This window comes from Chrysemys picta, chromosome 10, assembly GCF_011386835.1.
Source record: "Chrysemys picta bellii isolate R12L10 chromosome 10, ASM1138683v2, whole genome shotgun sequence".
NCBI lineage: Eukaryota > Metazoa > Chordata > Testudines > Emydidae > Chrysemys > Chrysemys picta.
The window spans coordinates 6,122,221-6,148,166 of NC_088800.1; the positions used below are offsets into that span (position 1 = coordinate 6,122,221).

The 25,946-nt window shown below is 40.4% G+C and overlaps 1 protein-coding gene across 1 annotated transcript in view; it reads left to right on the forward strand.

Moving 5' to 3' along the window:
* The first annotated feature begins 435 nt into the window (after positions 1-435).
* Positions 436-25,946, forward strand: part of DENND4A (DENN domain containing 4A) — an 84,107-nt gene continuing 58,596 nt past the window's right edge. The window contains exons 1-4 of the mRNA XM_065559023.1: positions 436-674; positions 20,006-20,335; positions 21,288-21,537; positions 25,760-25,829. Coding sequence (XP_065415095.1) covers positions 20,028-20,335; positions 21,288-21,537; positions 25,760-25,829 — 628 coding nt within the window. The 5' untranslated portion in view covers positions 436-674; positions 20,006-20,027. The remainder of the gene's footprint in view (positions 675-20,005; positions 20,336-21,287; positions 21,538-25,759; positions 25,830-25,946) is intronic.

The window sequence follows — 25,946 nt, forward strand, 5'->3', positions numbered from 1 at the left end:
AGTTGATACAGTTGACTGGCCAAATATTATTGTAAGACTAATATACATGTATATAAAAACTCAATAGTTCCCCTGGCTTGGTGTTTAAAGCAGACTATATAGTCCTAGTGTTTCATTTAGTATGAAGTCCAGGACTGTGCCTCTTTTGGGTACTGTTGACTGTTGGGTACTGGTTTCTGAGGCTCCCGGAGCTAGGAGAGGTGTCGGTCTGTGGAGGCGGGTGCTGCGGGGAGCGGCAGGGGGCACAGCTTGCCCTGGAGGTAGCGGGGAGAGGGGCACTCCTCGCGGGGAGAGGGAAGCGGTTGGGGGCGCTGCTGGCCCCCACCTGAACCCGGCTCTCGCCCCGTGCGCGGGAGGGGAGCCGAGGGCGGCCCCTACGGCCACATCCGGCGGGCCCAGCCCGAGCGCTGGTCTCGCTCCCCTCAGGGCGGCCGTCCCCCTCCAGCCAGGCAAGATGGCGGCGGCAGGAGGCGGTGCTGAGGGGAGGGGGGATCCCGCCTGAGACACCCACGCGGGCGGGCGGGGGAGGAGGCAGCGGCGGCGGCTCGGGCTCCCGTTAGGATGAGATAAGGGCGCCGGGGCCGGCTCGCGACGCGCTCGCTCTCTCCATCGCGCAGGGCGGGCGGAGGAGGATCCAGCAGCCGCCCCCATGGGGAGCGCAGCCCCGGCCTGAGGTGAGCAGCGCCGGCCGGGTGCGGAGCTGTCACCGCCGGAGGGGAGGGGTGTCTCCGCCGCCGTGGGGCGCTAGCCCAGGGCCGGGGCAGCGGGGGCCGTGTCGGTGAGGCGGGCAGGAACCCCTGAGGGAGCCGGCCTGGCGATGACGACCGGGGGGGGAGGCGACATGACTCGGCTGCAGCCCTCGAGCAGGCGGCGATACGCGAATATATCCTGCCCCCTGCCTGTCGTTGGGGCTAGCGATTGGGGGGGGGGCGATCCGGGGGTTCCCGAGCGTGCATGGGGCGGGGGCGGCTTGGAAGCGTGTGTGTGTATCCCGCGCCCGACTGAAGGCAAGCGGTGCCCGCCCGTTAGCTGCCGGGGATTTGGTGCACCCAGCGAGGCGTTCCTTCGCCAGTCCTGTCCCCTGGGCCGTTCCCGGCAAGATCGTGCCAACGTGGGGTGGGCGCTCCGGCGAGCGGGGGTCTGGCTGCACGGCAGCAGCCGCAGCGCTGTCTGATGCGGACAGACGTGTGACTTCCCCAAAGGGGCGTTAAAATGGCCCTGGTGTAACGCCGCTGTGTAGACGTGAGGGCCTCGCAGCGTGCAGGGGCAGCGATCCCCTGCTGCGAGAGATCGCGTGTGCACGGTGAGTTGGAGCGCCTGCTGCCCTGCCATGTTCCACACGCAGGGCAGGACCGGGAGAGCTGGCTTGGGCAGCTGCAGGGGAAGAAACGGGTTGAGATTTCCGTTCACGGAATCTGTAAATTCCCATTCACTTTACTAGATAGCTAATGGGGATTACAAGCACAGATCTATGCTATCCCCTCCTCCCCCATGATTTTCCCTTGGCTCCATACAGGTTACTGCAATTTTGTTGAATTAGTGTAACATCCAGCATCATGGTAAAAAAAAGTAGTGTCTAGAGCCCTGAGATTTTTATGCTGTCTTAATGTCAGAATTTACTACAGACTCAGTGGGCCACATGCTAATAATGTTTAATGGATTGTTATTTATTTTGATGGCTTTGAGCCACTGCTAATCTCAAATTCTATTTAAAGAATGCATTCGGTCCCAGCACCCCAATACGGGTCTGTTTACAATGGAAATTAGGAGATGTAGACTTGGCAGTTAGATCTGATGTTTAATGTTTGAATTAAACTGATCAGAAGAATAATGTTTTGGACAGCTTTTTACTTCATTTCACAATTTCTTCTTGAACTGTTGCTCAGCCAGTGTTTTCTGTCAAACAATAAAATGTACTATACATAATCTTTCACTTTCAGAAAGATTAAATATTTCTGTGTTTAATCATGTTATTAGGTACTCTGGTTTAGGGAAACTATTTGAATCAGTCTAGCCAAGAAAGGGGTCGAGGCGTACATAGGTGAACTTTGGTTTGTGCTGGATGTGCAAGCCCAGCTTTGCAACAATCTTTTAACCGATAGGTGTTCAGAATCATGCTGCTGAAAATGAATCAACTAGTAGGGATCTTGAGTATAGTTTTATTGTAAAATGAATGTGAAAACCGAACTGTTTCCTTGACAGCTTAATCCCTCTAAACACATTCAGGTTTCATTGGGCTGTTCATGATTCCTGGCATTGACTTCCTATTTATTTATAGGAAATAGAGCCTTAAAGCTTTTGTGGTCAGTTCTTGCAAAGACTCACATAGTCTGCAAAGAGATACAAAGGACAAAAAAGGATAATGACCTACAGCCTTTGCATGGTTTCTGATTATTAGATTTTTATTATGCACATCTTTTAATCAGAATTGATTTTTAAATAATGTAGTCTGAAATTTAAGGGCCCACTGATGTGAGGAGTCTCCTGCAAAGGTGCTGAGGAGCTTCCATCCCTTTGAAGCAAGTTTTATCTAAGAGTCTAATCAGGTCAGGAGAGTGTCCACTTACTGGAAACTAGTGTGGACAAGGTTTTCCGGCTTATTGTAGGACCAGAACTCTTTGTGGTTTTCTTGTTCAGTATTCATTCAAAAGTAACAATTATCTATTGATAAATACTTCTATATTAAGAAGATTCATATACTGGAGTTCTTGGATTATTTTTGTATCAGTATCAGCCACACTTTAACATTCTTGCAGACTACTTGCTTTTCATTTGTGATTATAAAACATCTCTGGGGCAATTTCTGTCTGTGTGGAGGTAATTCTATATCTGAGCAGACTTAGCTTTTGACACTTTTATCCTTGTCACAGGTGACAGAGCCTTGTCTCCACTAGGGCTCCCATTGGTGTAGCTGCTCTAGTGATAGCATTGGGGGACAATTTTTCTGTTCTAAAATAATTGCTAGGCAGCAAACACACAAGTCTGGCCAACCATTCTTTCTTTTTTTTGGAGAGGATGGGGCCCCAGTTCATTCTTGTTACTGTGGTGGATATATTAAAGGTACATCAGGGAAAATTCTACATGCTGCCACCCCACATCACTTTTCTACTGGGAACTGTGGCCACCATTTTGACACGAGCTGCCACAATTAAATACATTAAACAATTTATTTACTGTAGCATGAATTTGTGCTACAGGGTCAGATGAATAGTTTATCACTGAATCATCTATATGCACATTTTCTAGTCTGAATGTTGTCATCTGGTTAATTTGAATAACTGTAATTGGATTAATAGGTTTCTAAAGTTGAAATCTGAAGTTATGACAAACAAATATTATACTTAAAATATAGAAAATCTCTCCTCTTCCATTCCCTTTACATATATTTGTTGAGAATTGGAACTTCTTTTGCAAGTCAGGACAGGTTGTAGTACTTCATAAAACAATAGCTACAGAAGCCAGTGTAATCATGGAGAAAGTTAAATTGGTATGTTTCAGAAAGAACGATTCTGAAAGGACTTCTGCTAACTAGTGAAACTAATACTTACAGAAAATCTTCTGTTTTGTTAGATTACCATTTATTCACTCTGCTGTGAACATATTTATAAGCACAGTGGCAGCATGCTTTTGAAAAGTTGGAGGTTAAAGCAAGTTGCACAACTTAAGTCAGGTCTAATAAAAAAGAAAAATATGATGTAATATGTGTTCAGAAACAATGGCTTAGCTCCCAGTAGCAAAATAGCAGTTTCCTAATATCTTCCTGTTTGACATAGGAGGGAATTTAAGTACCCTAGAATAAATTCTACTGCCTTGTGAACAAAGCCTTAGAGGGGAAGCATGCCATTGCTCATACAGATCTAATAAACATGCTCTTCTGGTCAAGTCTACACTTCCACTTTCAGCACTAAAACTTTAGTCATTCAGGGGTGTGAAACTCCCCCCCCCCCCCCCCAAAGTGCCAGTTTAAACAGCGGGTGGTTTGGTGTTTTGTTTTGTTTTTTTTAATTGCCAGAGAGAGCTCTCCCCCAGTGATAAAGCGTGTCTACACTGCCCACTTCACAGCGCTGCTAAAAATAACCCAGCAGTAAGTGTAAGGCATGAAATTGATTAATTTGTAGGCAAATAAAAAAAAAAGTCCGAGGGAAAGCCCCTTTTGCTAAAGCAAGCTTATACAAGTAAGCAGAAAATGACTGTTGGGTCAGATTCTGATTTTGGTCACGCTTCTGTAACTTCAGAATGAGCTCATTACCTTCAGTGGAATTATTGTGAAAATACAGTTGTGTGACTGGGCCAGATTCTGAGCTGTCCGGTTACAAAAGTAGGTAGCTTTGGCTGTATAATTGCATAAACTTAGTGAAAAAAACCCAACTCCTTTCAAATGCTGCAAGTGCAAAAGTAATTAGATCCCTACTACAGTCATGCTAACCAAACCTATATGTAGAAACAAAGTGTGCACTCCTGTAGTCAGACTGCATACTTGAGCTCTTACTCAGGCAGGGAAGGAAACCTCTACAGAAAGACTATTTCCTTGTGATTTTTCCACCAATTTCCTACCATTGGATCACTTTTAAAGAACGCACTCAGAAGATCACTATTCTTGGCCAAAGATGGAGAATGGTGAAAGGATACTTAGTTAAATTTTAGGCAGTGTGTTCACATTCATTAGGTGTTTGGAGGGTGAGTTTCTCACTACAGCTTTGGCCTGGACATTGCGTATTTTTTCCTTGCTGTACATGTTTACTTCTGCTTCTGGCTAGAAGGTGTTGAGTGAATTTAAGTTCTGGGCAATGCACATGTTTTTTATCTTCTGTATTTTTAAACGTACAACTTTTTGTACATAACTGAGCTACTAAACTGAAAATAAGAGATGGGTCAAAACAGACTTTGTATTTTAAGCCTCACATGCACTTCCCGATAGAGCTGGGTGGAAAATGGTAGATGTTTTCAAGTCTTTTTGCCCCTCCCCCCCCCCCCCAAAAAGTGTGTTCTACAGGATTAGAACATTGAAAACATTGAGAGCTCTTAGTTCTGAAAACTTGGAGTATGGGCAAAAAGAAGAACAGGAGTACTTGTGGCACCTTAGAGACTAACAAATTTATTAGAGCATAAGCTTTCGTGGACTACAGCCCACTTCTTCGGATGCTACTCTGAAACTTGGAGTATGGGGGATTTCATCCTTTTCCTTGCTCGCATCTTCTTTTTCTCTGTTATCCATTTTGCCCAAAAAAAAGGGACTAAAAGGAAAACCAAAAAATACAAAGCTTTTCTTCCCTTCTTTAATTTTTTTTAACAAATTTTCATTTGAAAAATGTTAACCAGCTTTATCTTTGAACTTTGGTTTGGATTAAGTCGCACTTGGATCTGAACTCACCTTATGTGACATTCAAGCATGCAGGCCACCTTTCACACATTCCCACAGCCTGGACTCTTATGTACTCTGCTGGGGTGCAGAAATGTCCTACAGAGCTGCACAAAACTTGACATGTAGGCTTGCCAATCTACTCACTGGCTCTTTGTATACTAATGTGTTTCTTAAAACTTCCCGCAGTTGTTCCACCTCCAGTTCAGCATTGGGGAAGAGGGAGCTTAGTCTAGGCTGGCCCCCTGCTCAGAGGAGACCTATACCGTGTAGTGGTTTAAAATCAAACAGTGACCATCTGAGCTCTCTCTGTGTTGGTACTTCTCCCTATTGCTACCATTTGTGGAGCTGCAGCAGCTTAGTCCAACTGTAGGAAATTTTAAGAAAAAAAGCAAATGTAGACAGTGCATAGTGAAAGGGTGTTGGGTACATAAGGAATTCAGGGACAAGCTATCTGGAGCATAGGGGTGAAAATAAGGCATTGGGGTGGAGAAGGATGGCAATCCGAATTCGTTGTTAGCCTACCTGATAAGGTGAAAGCCACCTACTCAAGATAGTTAAGTCCAAAGCAGACTGCGAAGAGCTGTATGTATAACTTCCTCAGAGTTGGGCTTCAGCAGGCATATTTTGCTGTTTGTAACTAGCTGTCATGGGATAAGAGGGAAGGTCCTCTCATGGATCAGTAACTGGTTAAAAGATAGGAAACAAAGGGTAAGAATCAATTATCTGTTCTCAGAATGGAGAAAGGTAAATAATGGTGTCCCCCAGGGGTCTGTACTAGGACCAGTACTATTCAACATATTCATAAATGATCTGGAAAAAGGGTAAACAGTGAGGTGGCAAAATTTGTAGATGATACAAAACTACTCAAGATAGTTTAAGTCCAAAGCAGATTGCGAAGAGTTACAAAGGGATCTCGCAAAACTGGGTGACTGGGCAACAAAATGGCAGATGAAATTCAGTTTTGATAAATGCAAAATAATGCACATTGGAAAACATAATCCCAACTATACATATAAAATGATGGGGTCTAAATTATTCGTTACCACTAAAGAAAGAGATCGTGGAGTCATTGTGGATAGTTTTCTGAAAACATCCAATTAATGTGTTGCGGCTGTCAAAAATCTAACAGAATGTTGGGCATCATTAAGAAAGGGATAGATAATAAGAGAAAGTATCATATTACCTCTATATAAATCCATGATATGCCCACATCTTGAATACTGTGTGCAGATGTGGTCGCCCCATCTCAAAAAAGATATATTGGAATTGGAAAAGGTTAAGTAAAGGGCAACAAAAATGATTAGGAGTATGGAACAGCTTTTGTATGAGGAGAGATTGATTAAGATTGGAACTTTTCAGCTTGGAAAAGAGATGACTAAGGAGGGGGGATATGATAGGTCTGTAAAATCATGATGGGTGTGGAAAAAGTAAATAAGGAAGTGTTAGTTACTCCTCATAACACAGAAACTAGGGGTCACCAAATCAAATTAATATGCAGCAGGTTTTAAACAAACAAAAGGAAATATTTCTTCACACAACACAGTCAACCTGTGGAACTCCTTGCCAGAGGATGTTGTGAAGGCCAAGACTATAACAGGGTTCAAAAAAGAACTAGATAAATTCATGGAGGATAGGTCCATCAATGGCTGTTAGCCAGGATGGGCAGGGGGGCTTGTGTCCCTAGTCTCTGTTTTGCCAGAAACTGGGAATGGGCGACAGGGGATGGATCACTTGATGATTACCTGTACTCCCTCTGAAGCACCTGGCATTGGCCACTGTCGGAAGACAGGATACTGGGCTAGATGGGCCTTTGGTCTGACCCAGTCTGGCCGTTCTTATGTTATGTATAGGACACAGCAGTACATTTCTCTGGTTTTGGTTGTTGTGGTCCTATTACCCTGGCTTCTCTACCCTGCAGGCTCCTGCTGTTTTCAGAGCCTTCAATGGGAAGGGCTAGGGGTTTGAACCATCCAACATATCAAAGCTCCAGGAGGCTGTTTGCACTCTGACACCACACATTTCTTAAGGCTGCTGCAGATGATAACGCTTTTGCTTAATTATTCCCTAAAGTGTGGTTTCTCTCATCTTATTGGACACTTATATCACCTCCCTTCCCATTTTTAATAGACATGTGGGGCATAATGGGGTCTGAGAATCTGGCCGTAACATGTATGTTTATTGTGATTGCACATGCAGTTGTGGAAAGAGCACAAATTAGCAGTTACGCATATAATTGGCCATTTGCATATGCAGTTACCAAAACTGCCTGTAGTTACATTTAGTGTGCATACATTCATTCTGAAAAATAGGGTCCGTCACTTAAAATGCATCTTGATTACCATTGGCCCCTATGCGGTACTCCATCCTCCGTTTTATAATTATGCCACATTTGTTTATCTTTTAAATACCCATCTGTTTAAATTGCATTTTAACTGTTCAGTACCCCACATGCCTCAGAGTGGGGGACTTGATGCACATAACTGAGCTCTTATTGGCCCTCTGTTACTGGATGCAGAGATGATCTGGATCAAGTGCATCTCAGTGCAGAATATTGTAGTGGCTGCTTCGCGTGCTTCTCCTTCCCTCAGTCCTGCGAAGGAGGCTTTTGTAGATATACCCTGGGGTCAGTGCCCTACCAACCAAGGTGGAGTGGGCATTACCTTACACTAGTTGTGTGTTAGTCATGAAAATTCCTTTGCGGTGTTGGGGGCAGTGCACTGAGCCTTGTTTTCCCACAAGTGAAGTAGTGGTCTGGAAGCTTTGTGTAGTCACTGTTCTTTGCAAGTGTCCTGAAAACTTCATGTCTGGATGGCAGAACTCTTTACTCATTCCTTAGGCAGGGCAAATTACTCCTTAATGGAAGGATTGAGTTGAAACACACAAAGAATTTCTTCCTACAGTTTTCTGCTCTCACTAGCCTTGTCTATGTTAGACTAGTTTCCTCAATTCTTCCACCTATGCAGCTCCACCAGTGGTAGCAATGATAGAAATGCTAGTATAGATAAGATGCTGGTCAGTGCCATCTTTTTAACCGCAGTGTTGTCTAGACCAATTCTGGTCAAGTACACAGTGGCTAAAATGCTGATGACCAGTTGACACTGGATCTTCTGCTGTTACCACTGAAGGAACTGTACCCTTGGTAGCAATGGTAAGATGAGCAGGGCAAATCTAGAGTAAATATAGCCAGTGGCCTTCATTCATAGGGAGAGGTTGGCCCTCTGTATTATTTATTCTTCTAATGACTAAGTAAAATTGTTGCTTATTTCATCCAGTGTAGAAATAGGAAAGTGAAATAGTTTCCTTCTGTAGTAGTGAGATGTTGCAAAGTAATTGGAAGTAATTTCTGTAGTGAGTATTTGGAGAATATATTTAAAATCATAATTTGTTTACCTAGCACTGACAGGCATTACGTTTAAACTACAGCTACTTATTTGGAAGAGGCCATTCCTAGCAAGGACATGGTTATGCACATCTATGAGATAAGTCAGCTGGAAATGAATTGCTAATCGAGGGAATATTTTATAAAATGTAATTACATGGTTTGAGGGGTCTGCCTTTTTCCTAAAGCACTGAACTGTTTTCTTAGGAATGAACACTTAATTTGGAGACACGGTAATGACAAAAACTGGGCTGAAGTCAGATGATGCACAACATGGAAACTTACTAGTAAGTAGAAATCTAAATGGATTAGGGCCAACACAAGTAGTTTACATTTCAAAAACTTATTCATGTGTATGCATTTTTTTAAGTACAGTGAAATCTGTCATTAACTCTGCAAGTGACCCCACCCCCACCCCCTCCAAATAAAATCAGTTTCCTGGCTCAGGCAGGTTTATCACTAGAAATGTCCCAAAAGCTTAGGGATACTTTAGAGTGGCATTCTCAATCTTGGATCCATGGAGCATTTCTGTTTGTCCACAGAAAGAAACATTTTGAGAACTAAGCAGTGGAGGATGAAAGCCTCTGAGTATGTCTCTTATGAAGTGGTCTTCAGAATAGCAATGCTGTAGAATTACTGCCTTGAGGCATTTACATATAACAGAGGGTTGCCTGTTGGAGGTGACCTTTCATGCATGTTTCATTGTAAAATAAAAGTTAACACTTATTCAGTGAATGTGTCTAATCAACTCAATCTTTAAATATATCAGAAGAGATCATTGAGAGGACAGTGAGATAAATAGTCTAGAATAGAAGAACAGGAGTACTTGTGGCACCTTAGAGACTAACAGATTTATTAGAGCATAAGCTTTCGTGGACTACAGCCCACTTCTTCGGCTGTAGTCCACGAAAGCTTATGCTCTAATAAATTTGTTAGTCTCTAAGGTGCCACAAGTACTCCTGTTCTTCTTTTTGCGGATACAGACTAACACGGCTGCTACTCTGAAACCAGTCTAGAATAGAAATATGCAGACCAGAAGAAGAGCTCTGTGGGGCTTGAAAGCTTCTCTCTCACCAACTGAAGTTGGTCCAATAAAAGATAGTACCTCACCCACCTTGTCTCTCTAGATTAGAAATAGTTAGACTGTACCACATCTGAAGAACAACTAATCCCATCTGTATAATAATAATGGCAAATGGGCAGGAAGCATAAAAGTACTAAACTAGGGGCAGACTAGAGGATAGAGAATGTGTATTGCTAACAGGATGGAGGGATGAGATGAATCTGCTGGAATATCAAGATCTTGAAAAGAGAAATGACATTGTAAAGTAAACCTCAAAAGAATATTAACCCAAGCCCAAAACACACTTTCATTTTAAAATAAGTGCAAAAAAAAACACTTCAGAGAGGAAGATAGAAAATTCCCAAATAGGATGAAAGAGCATTTGGGATATCAGAAGACAGTGAAAGAAGTGAAATCAAATTACAGTTATGTCTACACAGCAGAAGTTGTGCATGGGCTAGCCTACTCAAATGAGCTTGAATCCACCAAGCATGGATAACAATAGCAGTGAAGACAGCACAGTGTGTGAGAGCATTGCTAGAAAACAGAATAGGTAGCCAGACAGGAGAGGTTGATGATATTTCTATCACATTGCTATTCTGGTTCCTGGATAACATTGGTCCCTGGATAACACTGGCTAATAAGTTTGAAGCTCCACTTCTTCTGTAACTTTTTGGGGGGGGGGCAGCAAGTGAGGAGAGTCTCTGATACGCATTTTTTCCAAAAAGAATGAGGAGTACTTGTGGCACCTTAAAGACTAACAAATTTATTTGAGCATAAGCTTTTGTGGGCTAAAACACACTTCATCATATGCATGCTGTGGAAAATACAGTAGGAAGATGTATATACACAGAGGACATGAAAAATGGGTGTTGCCATGCTTACTATAACAAGAGTAATCCGTTATCAGCAGGAGGGGAAAAAAAACTTTTGTAGTGATAATCAGGATGGCCCATTTCCAACAGTTGAGTAACAGTAGGGGGAAGAGGGGGGAAAAATAGCCTGGGGAAATAGGTTTTACTTTGTGTAATGACCCGTCCACTCCCAGAATCTTATGGCTGCTGATAGGGATTATTTGTATGGGGCCTCTAGTACTCTACCTCTCACTCGGTGTCTCTTTTTTGCCACAGGAGAGTTGGGGTCCTTTGCTTTGAATAACTGGAGTTCCTCATAGTTTCACCAAGTTGCAGTGCATAGTGACATGATTCATGACAATGTTACTTCCCATAAATAGTTCTGAATGGCCACAGTGAAACTGACCAGTTCTTGTTAATTTCACTCTCCTGCTGCTTGGCAAAGTTATCAGCAGCAGTAAAGGCCCTGAAGTATTCTGTTTACATGCTTAGGAAGGAAATATTGCATTTGGTTCCTCTTTGGAGGGCTCGAGAGCTACTAGAAGCTTGCAGACAAATTTCCAAAAGCAGCCACTGCCTTCTTTTGTGTTTTTCAATTTTTGGGTATCCAAATTGAAGATTTTTTTTCTTTTTTAAGACTGCAGTATTAGTGAATATGCCTGAGAACTTTGGCCTTAAAATTGTTTGTGTGGTTTGTTTGTTTTTTTGCTAAATTAAAGTGTAAATTATGTAGAAACTGACGATGTAGTTTTCCATGTTTTGCAGAGAAAGTTTCCTACTTGCTAATGGAGATTTTTATTCCCTGTTCTTTGGTAGAGCATCACTCTGCAGCTAGGCAAACAAAGAAAACCTCTTCTACTTCAGACATATTTAGCAGAGACAAATACCACTTGGCCCCTAACAGGAAAATTTAGTTAATAACAAGCTGTTGAATATTCTCAAAGGAAAATGCAGGCAGGAAGGGGAATCAGGACAGAAAGATTAAAAGATGATCTTGCAAGATCAGTGGGATCACTTAAACTATTAAATATGTTTGTTACTGAAGATCGATTAGTTGGTGAACATTTTTCTTAATTTCTTACTTGAGAATGTACATAAACTGGTTTGAGGGCCAGCATGCTGTCTAGATACCCACTAATTCAACTGTTTTGTTTGTGATTTTTCTTTTCATTTTGTTTGAATGGAAGCTGCAAACAGTTCTAAAAAACAACAGAAAACCACATCTTGCCTTTATTGGAAGTGTAATGGTGAAACTAGTATGTGTGCAGTACATTGTAATCCCAGTGATATTTCACTTGTCTTAAAAGGGTCAGCTTTTTCTGTATGATAGGTATTGTAGTAGTGTATTGCCATTTGCCATTCTTTTCTGGCAGCTTCTGAAACTACATGATTTTTTTTAAAATTACTTTTTCCAGTTGTTAAGTTCCTCGTCATTAAGGCTGAAAAAGTGTGTCTATTGTGCTGTCCTACGCCTCTAAGCATCTGTTTATAACCTCAGAATGTTTCACGCCATACACATGGTAGCCTGGTTTCTTTATTCAGCACTAAAATAAGATGCATACATTTAATGAGTCTTAAAATGTCTTATCTTTTCAAGACTCTTCCTTTTGCGTAATTGCCATCAGGTCCATAATAATATTGCTGCTTTTTGTTTGAGAAATAGTGTTTGCTTTTTAACTATAAAATAAAAAAAATTCTTTATGCGTTAATCTAAAAATAGATTACTTTAAAAAGTAAAGCAGGGTATTAAGCACTAGGGAATATCGCCTTTTGTTGTTCTCACCTGTCACAATTAGTGTTTCCTTACCTTAAAAAGAAGCTATATCGGTACACTCTTAGGTATATGTGTCGAACCTCTGATAGGGCTCTATTCTTTTAAAAAAAAATTAAAAAGGAAAATATCCCAAATCTGTATAATTTAAGGCCTGTTTTCAAGCTTTAGAGGCTACATGAATGGAGTGGAAACCCATAGTTACCTCCAGAGAGCTCTGTAACAGGTTACATTAAGACCATATGGCTTTCTTCATAAGAGCTTTGTCTCAATGTGCTCATATCCACAAGTGTTGTGCAGTGTGGTGTGCTGTACCTTGTTTCTTCCCTCCATGGGATCTACTTGCAGAATGGTATCGTATGTATATAGTTATGAAGTACTTTGGAGTCATTTGGCATGAAAGTTGCTATAGAAATGTTTATTACTCTGTTAGCTATATTGTTACAGTTGTTCAGATTAATCTGTGTGTGTACTATATTTGCCCAAGGACTGTTTACTCTGCATTACCTGAGTATTACCCTTTTCTCTCCCCTTTTTGAGGACTGAAGTGTACAATTCATGTAATCTCATCACATCAAAAACTGCATTTGAATCCTTCTCAGCAAATCTATAAGTATAAGAATCTGTTTGAATAATCAACCACTGAATTAACTTTTGACCTATTTTTTGTTTTATCATATATTTAATAGCTGCAAGGCTTTGTATCAAGAAAAATAAAGATCTTAAGGGGAGCGGTAGCATCACTTAGACTTATTTTTTTAATTTTCCAAAAGTTGCAATTAAATGACAGAAGTAGCATATAAGAATCATCGAGACTTGTGCTGACCTGGGGAAATAAATTCAGGCTATACTAGGCATACAGTATGTGTGTGGGGAGGGTTAAGATAAGCCTTGACATGGAAAAGATTTATATAGAAAATGTGTATTATAAATGGGTAGCTGTTTGCCTCTGCCTTTTTGAATCTGTCTGTCTGGGATTAAATGTATGCTACTAATTTGGTTAGGGGATTCTTAGATTTTGGGCAGAGCATCAATAAAATAGAAAGAGATGTTTAGCTTCACAGATGTGTTAAGACGTAATTTATAATGAACCTAGTGTTCAGTGAGTAGGAGCGCAATTAATTTGATCACATATTTATATGGAACATCTCATTGCCAGCACCTCTCCTTGGAGCTGATAGTTTTTTGAATATAACATAGTGCTGAAATGACTCTACAGAAGGATCTTAAGTGAAATAAATGTGATGCTTAGATGTTAGAAGGGGATATCTACAACACATTACCATCTGTACATGCGTATTCTGTGTATGTGTATGGTTTCTTATTTGTAGTTTTAACAATCATAGTGTGTATGTTATTTGATATGATAAAGCAACATTTCAATACTTCCACTATAAATGAGCACTACAAATTGCTATTGAAGGTGACAGAAGAAGGCCATAAAATAATGTAAATGTAAAATTTGCAGAACTCAGAAATCTAGCTCTCTAGCAAGCATTACATTTCAGTTCAAAATCTAGTTTTGTGCTAGTTTTATTCAGTCTCCTGAAGTACATCTTCAGCATTCCTTTCTGCTCGCCCCAAAAATGGTTGTATGGTGCGGGGTCACTATCCTTCCCAACTTCGTAAAAACAAAATATGAATGAAAAATATCCCTAACATTTACGAAGATCCACAATTTTCAATTTGGCCACTAGGTTCAGTGGTAGCAGCTAAAGTCTCAAAGGTCTCACTTGTGCAGGGAAGGATCCCACCCAATTTAGGGGGCACCCCCACAGCCTTAATTTTCCAAAAGTTGCAGATAAATTACAGCCGTCTCAATGAGTCTTATATGCTACTTGTTCTGAATGGGAGAAATAAATTCACACTATACTAGGTGTAGGTAGGGGAGGGGGGAGATAAGCCTTGGCATGGAAAACTGTTGAGAGGAACCAGACAGAGACTCCAGCTTACATGGGCAGAAGAAGCCAAAGCATGTACTGTTGGGCTAGAGGCAGAGGGGATAAAATGCGGCTCTGCCAGGGCCACCCCTCTGGACCCAGAACTTTGCAGCAGAGACTTTGAGTTTGCAAGCACTAGGACCCAGGTGGTGGCTTCCCAAAAATGTGGCTTTGTGGGGGAAAACTGTGGCAAGGAGCCAGACATAGACTCCAGCCAGTAGGGGCAGCAGCAGGCAGAGAACACCTTTTGGTCTTAGATATGGAGAACTTTCTTCAGTTTTGACTGGGCTGTGTCTGCCCAATGCTGATTGGCTGTCTGCTGCAACGCTTCCACTCCTCTTCCCTCAGAGTCTCTTCACCTCACCTTCACTCCAACCTGCCCCTTCATCCTCTTCTCTCCTGCCTTGTCCCTCTCTCTCCCTTCCTTTCAATGTCCTCTCTCTCCCTTCACTTTTCTTTCCATTTAGCTGATCTCCTCTTATCTAACCTCACTTCCCCCCAAAAATTGTTGCACTAACATGCCATTTTCCATCACACATTGTTTACTTTACTTGTGTGGTATAGCCCTTCCCCCCCACCCTGTGTCTCTCTTATCTAGTTAGATTGTAAGCTCTTCAGGGCATGGGTCTCTCTTACTCTGTACAGTGTCTAACGGGGACCCATTCTTGGTTGGCCTTTAGGCACTACCATAAGAAACATGATTAATAAAATATTCTCTTGGAACAACCTGCATCCCAAGTGACAATGACCATAGGTGTGATCTTCACAGCATCCTCTTATGAGGCCTAACTTCCCTCACTTGAATCCTTGGTTTGACTCCTGCAAGTACCAACAGCATTCTAGGGGGATGCTCTGGTTGAGAATTTCAATGGCTGTAGAATGCTCAGAGAGATGCTCTAGGCAAGAACCCCCTGCATGCTAAATGGCAATATAAATATAGAGTCAAGCATAGGTAGGAGAACATTGATAAATAAATGTCTGTGTCTTAAATGTACATTTAAAAAACAACAACAAAAAAACCCTTATATAAGACAGGCCCACATCCTCAGGTCAGTGCTTTGACCACGCTTACCACCACATTTTCATAAAATCCTTGGGAAGTGCTATTTCAATTCTGTTTTGCATTGATAATAGCTTGAGTGACACTTCCCAGCCTATCCAAATTAAAGACCTTTCACAAACGTATATACTACTTTCAACTAAAAATTGACTCTTTTTTATTAAACTGATGATCATAGTAGAAAGTGTCCTCCACTTTTCTGCTTAACTGATTATTCAACACAGCAGCTATGCTAATTTTATACTACATTTAAGTGTTGATTGAGCTTAAAGAATAACATTTATTTCTGTATTCTTTATTGAATTTTAAAAAATGCTTTATAATATACATTGCAGGAAAAACAGTCATTTGTATTATTTAATGAGCATGTGTGAATGTGTGTGTCCTGGATAGCAGCCACTTCCCCCTTCTCTCCTCATGCGCTTTTGCCTGTTTGACAACTACCTGTTCTCCCATCTTCACACAGCCATCCTGCAGTTTTCCTTTCTGGATAGCCACACTCCTGCACAGTGTAGGAGTCTTGCATCTGGGGAAGCAGCCTGCCAGAATTCTATGCACGCTGGAATATAAATTCAGGGAGATGTTCTTTGCTACGTAACCTAAGTCTAATGTGTTGCCTATGAGGTGCGATGTAGCTTCATTCTAGTCTATCCAGCAACACCAATTTACTGTGACATGCTGATGAGATTTTATTGGCTTATTAATAGCCTGGTATAGCATACATATCATTTAGCACCTTAAATCTCAAAATGCATTACAAACTATGTGTAATATTACACACACAACCCCCCCCCCCCCAAAAAAATGTTAAAAGGCTGTTAAGGTTGCAAAGTCAAGCACTCAAAAGGTAGAAAATGCCAGAATTAAGTCCTGTGCAACCTTAAATATGTCCCCTTTGTGCGTATGCATTAATTACATGATCACATTACTTACATTAATTCATGATCACATACTATTTTTTCCACCCACAGGGCCCCTGCCTCATTCAGTGTAACCCTTTTGCTCTTCTTTGTTCTTCAAGAAATCCTTTCTATTATTTACCTGGTGGACTCTTTGACCACTATTACTTTGTGATCTCCATTATGAAGCATGCATTTTCCTCTTGATGCGTTTCTCAGTGCACTCTCAAAAATGATTTGATATTTTTAGGCAACTGCATAAGCTCTTTTGTATGTTTTTATGCTGATAGTAACAGATGTTTGTGTACTGTATCCTAAAAAATGTTGTGATCATTCATTCATTGGTTCAGAGTGGCAGCTGCTTGGTAAAAGGAGAAAGTTTTCTTCTCTGTTAATATTTAATATACAGTAGGGAAGTTTTATAGAGGATGATAGTATCACAATATGTACAGTACTTTATTTGAATTTGCATAACTGCAAAATATTAGTGTTTGGAATTAAATTAGGTTAGAGACACTGTGTTAAATCGCCTTATCTCTCTAAGTACTGTAGCTAGCCTGTGCTGGTTTTATCGAGGGCATCAGATACAGCACATATTACATTATTATTGAACTTGTAAGTCCTCAGATGTATTCCTTCAGCATCAGGTTCTGACTGAGTTTATAGAGTCATTACTTTCATATATATCTTGTTAGCAATACCTTCTCTCTTATTCTCCTGATTCTATTATTTATACCAGAACCCTGATTTATTTTGATCAAATTAGTCCTGAAGGTTGAACTAAATAAAAAAGATGTTTATTCTCTGATATAGGTCAATATCTGTCTAGGTACTTTAAGGCTTAGTTAGATGTAACTATTGCACTCTATTACGAGTGCCGTATCTCAAGATTCTTTATTGCACTTGTGGGCATTAGTTTCTCAGTAACCATGCGTGACTTTAAACTCTTTTACTTCATTTACTCAGTATACAGGAAAAATTGCAAGTTACAGCCAACTTTGTTTCACAACCCTCATCTTAAACTATGGAAATTACAACCAAAAGATTAGAGAGAGAAAGTGGGTGAAGTAGTATCTTTCACGCTTATGCAGAGCTCTTCCAACATGGCTACAACAACATTGCATACAACCAAAAGATTCTCAGTTTACGTGCAACTTTATAAATAGGTCAAGTCATTTGCTCCACCCGAACGCGGAAAAGATGATGGGAGAAGGAAAACAAAATTTGAATTTCTCTTCTGGTCAGGTGGATGATGGGGGTGGTTTTCCTGTTATGGTTCTTTCCTCTAGTCGTCTGAAGTCAGGTTGGAAAAGCTGGATCAAAGGTACAGTCTCCACTTTGGACAGAGTCGTCTCACTTCTCTCTCCTCTCTCCCTCCTTTCCAATGCTAGATGACCAAGCAAAACAAATTTAGGACTAGCTAAGGTTTGTGAGTAAGACTCAATAAATATCATGATGTGAGGCTTGATACCCGTAACCTGGAGCAGAAAATAATGAAAAGCAAAAGAAAAAACAGCCACAAAGCAATCAAAACAAAACTGACAGAAATAAACAGAAGACCAATGCTGTTCCATGGTCTACTGCTAGGTTCTTCACAGCAGTCCCTTACAGGGTCTTCCAGTGCTATTTCTGACACAGATAGCTCAAAAACAAGAGGACCTTGAGTAATTTCAGAACATGCCTCCCCTCACAGCCCCAGAACAAAGTGACAGATGTCTAGTTCTTGAAACAAGCTTTGGCAAGGTTTCAGCATGGATTGGGTGGTTTCTAGTGTGCCTTTGATAAATGATTTTTAGGCAGCTTTCCAAAGGTTTATGCTAATAGTCCATAATGACCCATTACACCAGGGGTCGGCAACGTTTGGCACACGGCTCGCCAGGGTAAGCACCCCAGTGAGAAGCCGCAGCCAGCACATCGCTCGCCCGCACCGCTTCTCGCCGCCCCCATTGGCCCGGGACGGCGAATCGCAGCCAGTGGGGGCCGCGATCGGCCGAACCTGCCGCGTCAGCAGGTAAATAAAACTGGCCCGGCCCGCCAGGGTGCTTGCCCTGGTGAGCTGCTTGCCGACCCCTGCATTACACAGTATTATTATCTTTATTTTGCAGATAGAGACAACGAGACACTGAGAGGTTAGATGACTTGCCCAAGGTCATTTAGGAATCTATGGCATAAAGCTGGGAATAGAACCTAAATCTCTAGACCAGGAGTCGGCAACCTTTCAGAAGTGGTGTGCCGAGTCTTCATTTATTCACTCTAATTTAAGGTTTCGCGTGCCAGTAATACATTGTAACGTTTTTAGAAGGTTTCTTTCTATAAGTCTATAATATATAACTAAACTATTGTTGTATATAAAGTAAATAAGGTTTTTAAAATGTTTAAGAAGCTTCATTTAAAATTAAATTAAAATGCAGAGCGCCCCACCCCCCCACCCACCCCCCCGGACCGTGACCAGGACCCGGGCAGTGTGAGTGCCACTGAAAATCAGTTCGTGTGCCGCCTTCAGCACGCGTGCCATAGGTTGCCTACCCCTGCTCTAGACATCTAGTCCCCGGACTTAATTTCAAGGCTATCCTTTCATCTTGCAGGGATCACTTCATCCTGCACTAAAATTCACCCACCCTAGGGTAGAAAATGACAGCTATTTAAACACTGCACAATAATACTATGCAAAACAAATTAGGATTGGATGTGAAGATTTCCTTATTCAATTGATATAATGGGGTAGTTTAGGTAGATAGACTATAATTTCCCAAACTGGGATCTGGCCAGAACAGCAGGATTAGCATCCCCCACTGTTACGAAAAATTCCATGTGATTTTTTTTCTTTCTATACTGATCATTTGATTGTTGAAGGGACTAGATGTTCAGGTTCTTGGTTTTACATGTCATCCAAAGGCTCACCTCTCCAGCTGCACAGTAAATCTAGTTGTATTCTGGATACTCTGTGTGAATACAGGGAGCTGTATCATTTATTGAATTGGTACCAGTTATTAGGACACCAAAATATTCCTTGCAGGTCTGGCCTTAATCCTGGTTATGTTGTAAGATCTGATGAGCTCATTGTGCAAGGTGATATGACTTCAAACATAATATAACCTACTGTGTTTAGAATATGGAGGACATTTCCTGCCCATGTGTATATATATTTAAAAAGTAAATTAATTGACGAAGATTATACAAAAATAAATCCACTTTTGTGATACATATTGAAATATGTGAGCATATGCTAAATATGTGAGCACTGACATTTGGCTCTGCAGCGAGATTTAACTAACGAGCTATTCCCAAACTGCACATTCTTGCTTTCGCTGATGATGCTGATACACTAGTATGTAAATAACAAAAGGAGGCCATATGAGTTCTCCTTTCCTTTAGAAAGATAAAAATCTGTGTCAAATTGTATTGATTTTTGGCTCATACTCACAAAATGTGAGAATTCTTAAGTGTTGCAAACTGGTAATTAGAAATGAAAAATGTTACAGCAGTTAATTTTAGGTGTGGGTGTCTCTTTTTAGTATACTCCATATTGTGGCTTGTAGTTCATATTATGAAGCAAACTTTTTGATTTTTTTTTAACTATATAGTTATAGTGATGGTTTTTATTGCTTAATGTGCTTTTCTTACATATTTGAGAATTTTCTATTTCCAAAAACATATCTATATTTATTACTTACCAGATATAACTTTCTGTGATGGAAGATGGAAGACAAAGGCGCTCGTGTTGCTGACTACTTTGTTGTAGCAGGATTGACAGATATTTCAAAACCACTAGAAGAAGAAATCCACTTCAATGATGCTTGCCATAAAATAGCTAAACCAAAAGAACCCATCACTGACGTGACAGTAATTATTAAATCTCTGGGGGAGGAAGTGCCTCAGGGATATAAATGCATAGATGTTACTCCATCAGGACTATCAGCAGATCTCAACAATGGGAGTCTTGTGGGTCCACAGATATTCCTTTGCTACAGGAGAGGAAGGGACAAGCCTCCACTTACTGATCTGGGGTGAGTAATTTTTTTATTAGTGCTATTGATTCGAGTAATTTTAAGTGGTACCAACGATTAACAAACATAGTACATGTTTTACAAAAATACATGCAATACTAAGAACTTGATGTATTTACACATATAGGACCCGATCCAATGCCCTCAAAGGAAGGGATCCTGTTGACTTCAGTTGGGTTTAGATCTGGCCTCTATTGTAGAAGAACATCATACTTAGTAAATGTTGGATCCTAGGCCTTGTCTGTGTGGCAAGTTAGTGTGCAGCAAGCTGAGGTGTGAATCTACCGTGCACCAGCTTGCTGTGTACTAACTCACTGTGTGACCCTGCTACAGTTCAGTAAAAGTCTGGCGCTGGTGTCAAAAAGCCCTTAGTTAATGACAGCAATACTCCTCTACACTTTTGGGGGGACTTGCAGCATTTTACAAAATTAAGCTTCACAACATGTTCTTTAGATAGGTAAACATCATATCTCATTTTCTACATGAATGAGGCACAAGCTAAGTGATGTGCCCAGGATATCACATAAAGCAGTAATAGAGTTGAAAATAGAACCAAAGAAGTCTTGACACCCGTGTGCAAACCACTGGGCGATGGTTCCCTCCCATATGTCAGGAATAGTGATCTGTTGAATTATGAGCACAGTTACAATAATGAGAGCTTTAGCTACAGCTTAGGAGGCTTTTAGTGGTTGAAAACTGCATGTGAATACACATTAAAGAGTAATTATACACAAAGAAAATGGGAATCTAGCATCAGAATGGAAGTTTCCTGTTGAAACATGTTTTTATATAATGTGAACTGAAGTAGCTTTACTTTTCTGTGAAAATATATTCTGATCAGAGGCACGACAGGATTTGTTCTTAAACATATAGTCTTAAATTACAGTTCTGGATCAGTCTTCACTGTGTTTAAACAATTACTTTTGCCCTTTGATATTTTTTTTTAATATAGGGTTTTATATGATGGGAAAGAGAGATTAATACAGGGCTGTGAAATCATTCAAGCCACTCCATCTGGTCGTCCTGCAAACATTAGTGGCAGTGCCTCATCACAAAGAGTATACATCACTTACCGAAGAGCCTCCGAAAATATGACCCAAAACACCTTGGCTGTCACAGATATATGTATAATTATACCGAGTAAGGGAGAGAGCCCTCCACATACATTCTGCAAGGTTGACAAGAATCTTAATAACAGTATGGTAAGATTACATGTCTGGATTTGTTCAGTTAACATTTAACGCTTTAATGTTTATAGAGAATTTATACCAAGAATCTTTGAGAGACACTGGTGAATAATTGAACTGATTTACCTCTAGCAAGTAATTAAAAGGTGTTTTTGGAAGGGGGTAACATTTCCTTTGTCCCTATGTGGGAATGTCTAAAAATGCTGGATTATATACACCTTTACCTCGATATAACACTGTCCTCGGGAGCCAAAAATCTTACCGTGTTATAGGTGAAACTGCATTATATCAAACTTGCTTTGATCCACCAGGGTGCGCAGCCCCGCCCTCCCGGAGCGCTGCTTTACCGCGTTATATCCGAATTCGTGTTATATCGGGTCGCGTTATATCGGGGTAGAGGAGTATGTTGATTTCAGTAGGCTTTAGGTCAGGCCTTAGAGTACAGTCATGTACAACTGTATAGCCATGTGCAGACATGGAGGTATGTAGTGAGTTTTCCAACACAGTTACCCACCCTCAAAGTAGAATGGGATTTCTAACTCTGAGAACTGTGCTTCTCTAGCAGTTTCACTAGCACTATGCTCAGAAGAAAATCTTGTTCCACATAGTTCCATGTTAGACTACTGCTAGCAATAACCGTGTTGGAAAATTTTTATTAGCAGTTTTGATCCCCATTTGGGTAGAGGCTCTGTTTAATTACCTAAATAAGACAGGATTCATTAATCAATTCAAGAACTGAATTGAGTCTTTATTTCTGCCAGTTTACAAATATTTAAGAAGAAAAAAGTCACTAGCTGAATTAAAAAAAAGGAGATTATGTATTATATATTCATGGTTCTGGTCATGGATGCCAGCCACCTTTCTCTATAGGTGCTAACTGATGTCTAAGTCTGGCATAATGTTGGTGAGCACGCCAATATTATGGTTATATTTTAATTTAATATTTAAACTGCAGCTTGGCAAAATTAAAAAAGCTGCCTTAGTTGTTCAGTAAATCTTCTGTTCCTGAGATGAGTGAAAATTTGACAGTGTCTTCATAAAAGAATGCCAAAGTTTGTGACTGTGTGGATAAAGCGAGTGGTGAATGTGGAACACTTGTAAAGGGATGAAAGCATACTGCTTCTATATCTATTAATCTCTGTTACTCAGCTAAACAGCTGCATACTTTTTTTATTTAACTTGCAGACTGAATACTGTTTGGTATATGTTACTATTAAGTTCTTATTATTGTTAGTTTATTGTGCAGAAAGGCACTCAGACACCACAGTGATATGCATGGTGTAAAGATAGCTGTTGATATATTTATTTATAATTATTTTGATTTGAGGGGGGGGGATCTTGTATGTGGTGTATGTTCTGGATAGTAGTAAAGAGAAAAAACAATTTCATGGACTTTACAAAAAAGAAAAATAGGTTATTCTGGGCGTACCAACTTTGACAGTGTCTCTTTAATAAAAGATGAGCTTATTTATTGCTTAATGTTGCAGAGGTAAACTCTCTCTGAGCAGTGTTTGATCCTTTTTGGGGCAGCTGCTTCAAAGAATGACACTCAGTTTCTGGATTAGAAGAGAAACACTGCTGTTATGATAGTTGATAACTATTTGAAGCTTAAATTAATAAACTGTCAGCAGACTGTTAACTTTCTGAGTCTAAGTCATTATGCTGCTTAGTCTACTGTTTCATGTTGTGGCTTGTGGTCAGGCAATTTTCCTTCTTTTTTTTCCACGTGAGAACTTTCTAATGGCTTGTCTACACTGCGCCAGGCATCTGATTTGTAGTGTGTTGGTCTCTAACTGCCCCGTGTAGACTTTGCTGGTGCCTTCTAAAAGATACCTAGTTCGTGTTCACGTAGTCCCATTTCAAACAGGACATTAACAGAAACTAAGTGGCTTTTAGAGCGTGCCAGCAGGGTGTACACGAGGCAATTAGAGTGCAGTGCGGTAGTGCGTTTTACAAATCACAACCCTCTATCACACTTTGCTGGGCCATGTAAACAAGCCCTCAGGCTTCATGTAGGTTGATCCTGCTCCCATCAGTGGACATTTTGTCATTCGTTTCAATTGGGCATAGGCTCAGTCCCTTAAATAGTAGCTAACAGTGCAGAAACAGCTCCAGCAGGTGTGTAAGAGCCAAACATACTGGGTTTTGTTGTATGCTGTATCCACTCTTTACTCTGAAGACAGAATGCTGTGATCAGGTTTTCAAAAATGTTTTAAAATTATGCCTCCAAATTTTGCATATATGAAAATCCATGTTTGAGCATGCAGATTGGATAGGCACATAAAGATGGGGTTTCATGTGCTGAAAGGCTTTTTATTATTTTTAAATGTGACCTTTGTTTCACATTGTGATCCTGCTGTTGCCCTGCATGATATATGTTGGTATGACAGCAAAGAAATACTTAAAAGCAGTTGATTCTGAAAGAGCTGATGGTTACACATCTGTGTAAGACCGGACTTTCCACTCCTATTAGAGGAAGTGAGTATTAGTTTCTTGATTGAGGAAATACTGGGTACCAGCGCCCATATTACAGATACAATATTACAGTCTTAAACATGGACCAATGAATATGTAACAGGAAAGATGACTGCTAAAATTTGAGTATAATGTGGCTTTCTTTGTGTTGTGAATAATCAGCATGTAGGGTCAAGTAATAATGGCGGAAAACATGCATACAGGTCTGTCGCATCTTACGCGCATTTAACATGCACGATTTCAACTTTACGTGGTCGGCAAAAACAAAAAATAAGAGAAAAATAACAATTTTAATACTATACCTGTAGTGCGTGCAATTCCGCCCGCCATTGAACTCAATGGAATTTTGACTATAAACAGTTTTCGTTTTACACGCTAACCGCGGAACGGAACCCCTGCATAAGAGGAGACAGACCTGTACTTGGTATTAAAGGGACACTGTCAACTTGAAATCTTGTCAGTTTCGAGTTTAAAAGTAGTTTCTCTGAGCCCATTGCCAATTTTTGTGGTTTTACCGACATTTCCTGTTCCTTTTTGTTTGGTTTTTTTTGTTTTTTTCAGTTTCTCTTCTCTACTGCTGTTTGGGGGGGGAAAACCCACACAAACAGGCAAATAATATTGACTCTGTACACTGAATGTTATCATATGCAAAAAAAACCCTGAAAAATCAGACACTTTCTCTGATCTCTGTGCTAAAGTAATTTATTGGTATTACTTTTAACAGTAGCAGATTTTTAAAAACATTACTTCTGGGTTTTTTTTAATTGATTGTCCCTTTAATTCTCAATGTTGCCTTATCGACTGAAATTTATTAAAGAACAGATATTTTAAAATTGCTCCTTTAGTTCTACCAAAGTCACTCTGTCGACTTTGCGTAGTTGACACTTAAATGTCCAGTGAGCTAACTTGCATGCGTCCTCCCTTTCCTCCCTGGAAGATTTTCTATGTTCTGCATACATTCATTAGCAGACCTGGCTCTTATTTCTAAGGCCTTCCCATTTAGGAGTTGGGGCACGAAAACACTTTCCTTTAAGTGAAAAGTTATAATTATTGTGGCTTAAAAATCACTACCAACAAGAGAACTAGTGTTGTTTGAAAATTGTAAAATATTATGACATTTGTGCTGAAAATGTTTCACAGAGTGTGAAATTACAGGTTAAGTGGAGCAAGCCTGTTAAGACTATGCGTCAACATGATTAGTGGAAAAGCTAGCAGAGAAAAATCTATTACTTTATGGGTCAAATCATGCTATTATACTGACTCATGTGAGTAGTTCCCACTGAAATCAGCATGACTGTCAGTGTGAGTAAAATAGCATAATTGAAGCCAAGAGTTTAGCAAAAGGGATCAGACCTGCGTCTGGGTACCAAGAATATCTAGAGTTTTATAGTTAATGCTAAACAAAATTAGGAAGGGGTATTAAACCTCATGCTTTGACCCTTAAGCCAATTTCTAACTATAAGAGATAGGAGGAGACCTAAAATGAGGGGCAAATTCTCTCACATGTGCTCCTGTGTGGTCCTTACACCTTCCTCTAAATTGTCTGCTACTGGCCACTGTCAGAAATGGAATACTTGATTAGATGGACCTTGGGTCTGATCTAATATGGTAATTCCTGTGTTCCTAGCACTACTCTATGAAAGATAACGAGTTGTGAGGAGTCCTTCCCTAAACTAGTTCTTTTCTCTGTTTCATTTCTTTTTTTTACACCTTGTCAAGTAAATCAATAAGAATGTGTTGACTTTTGTGTTGTTTTTTACAGTGGGGCTCAGCAGTATACCTATGTTACAAAAAGTCTGTGGCAAAAACCAATACCATATCATATAAAGCTGGTGAGTAATTATTTTATAGCTTTGTTGCTCTCTTAAGTTACTGATATGTACACTCAGCCATACCTTCATCTTGACAGAGTTTTGTGTGGGAATTATTTATCTAAATACAGGCATTGT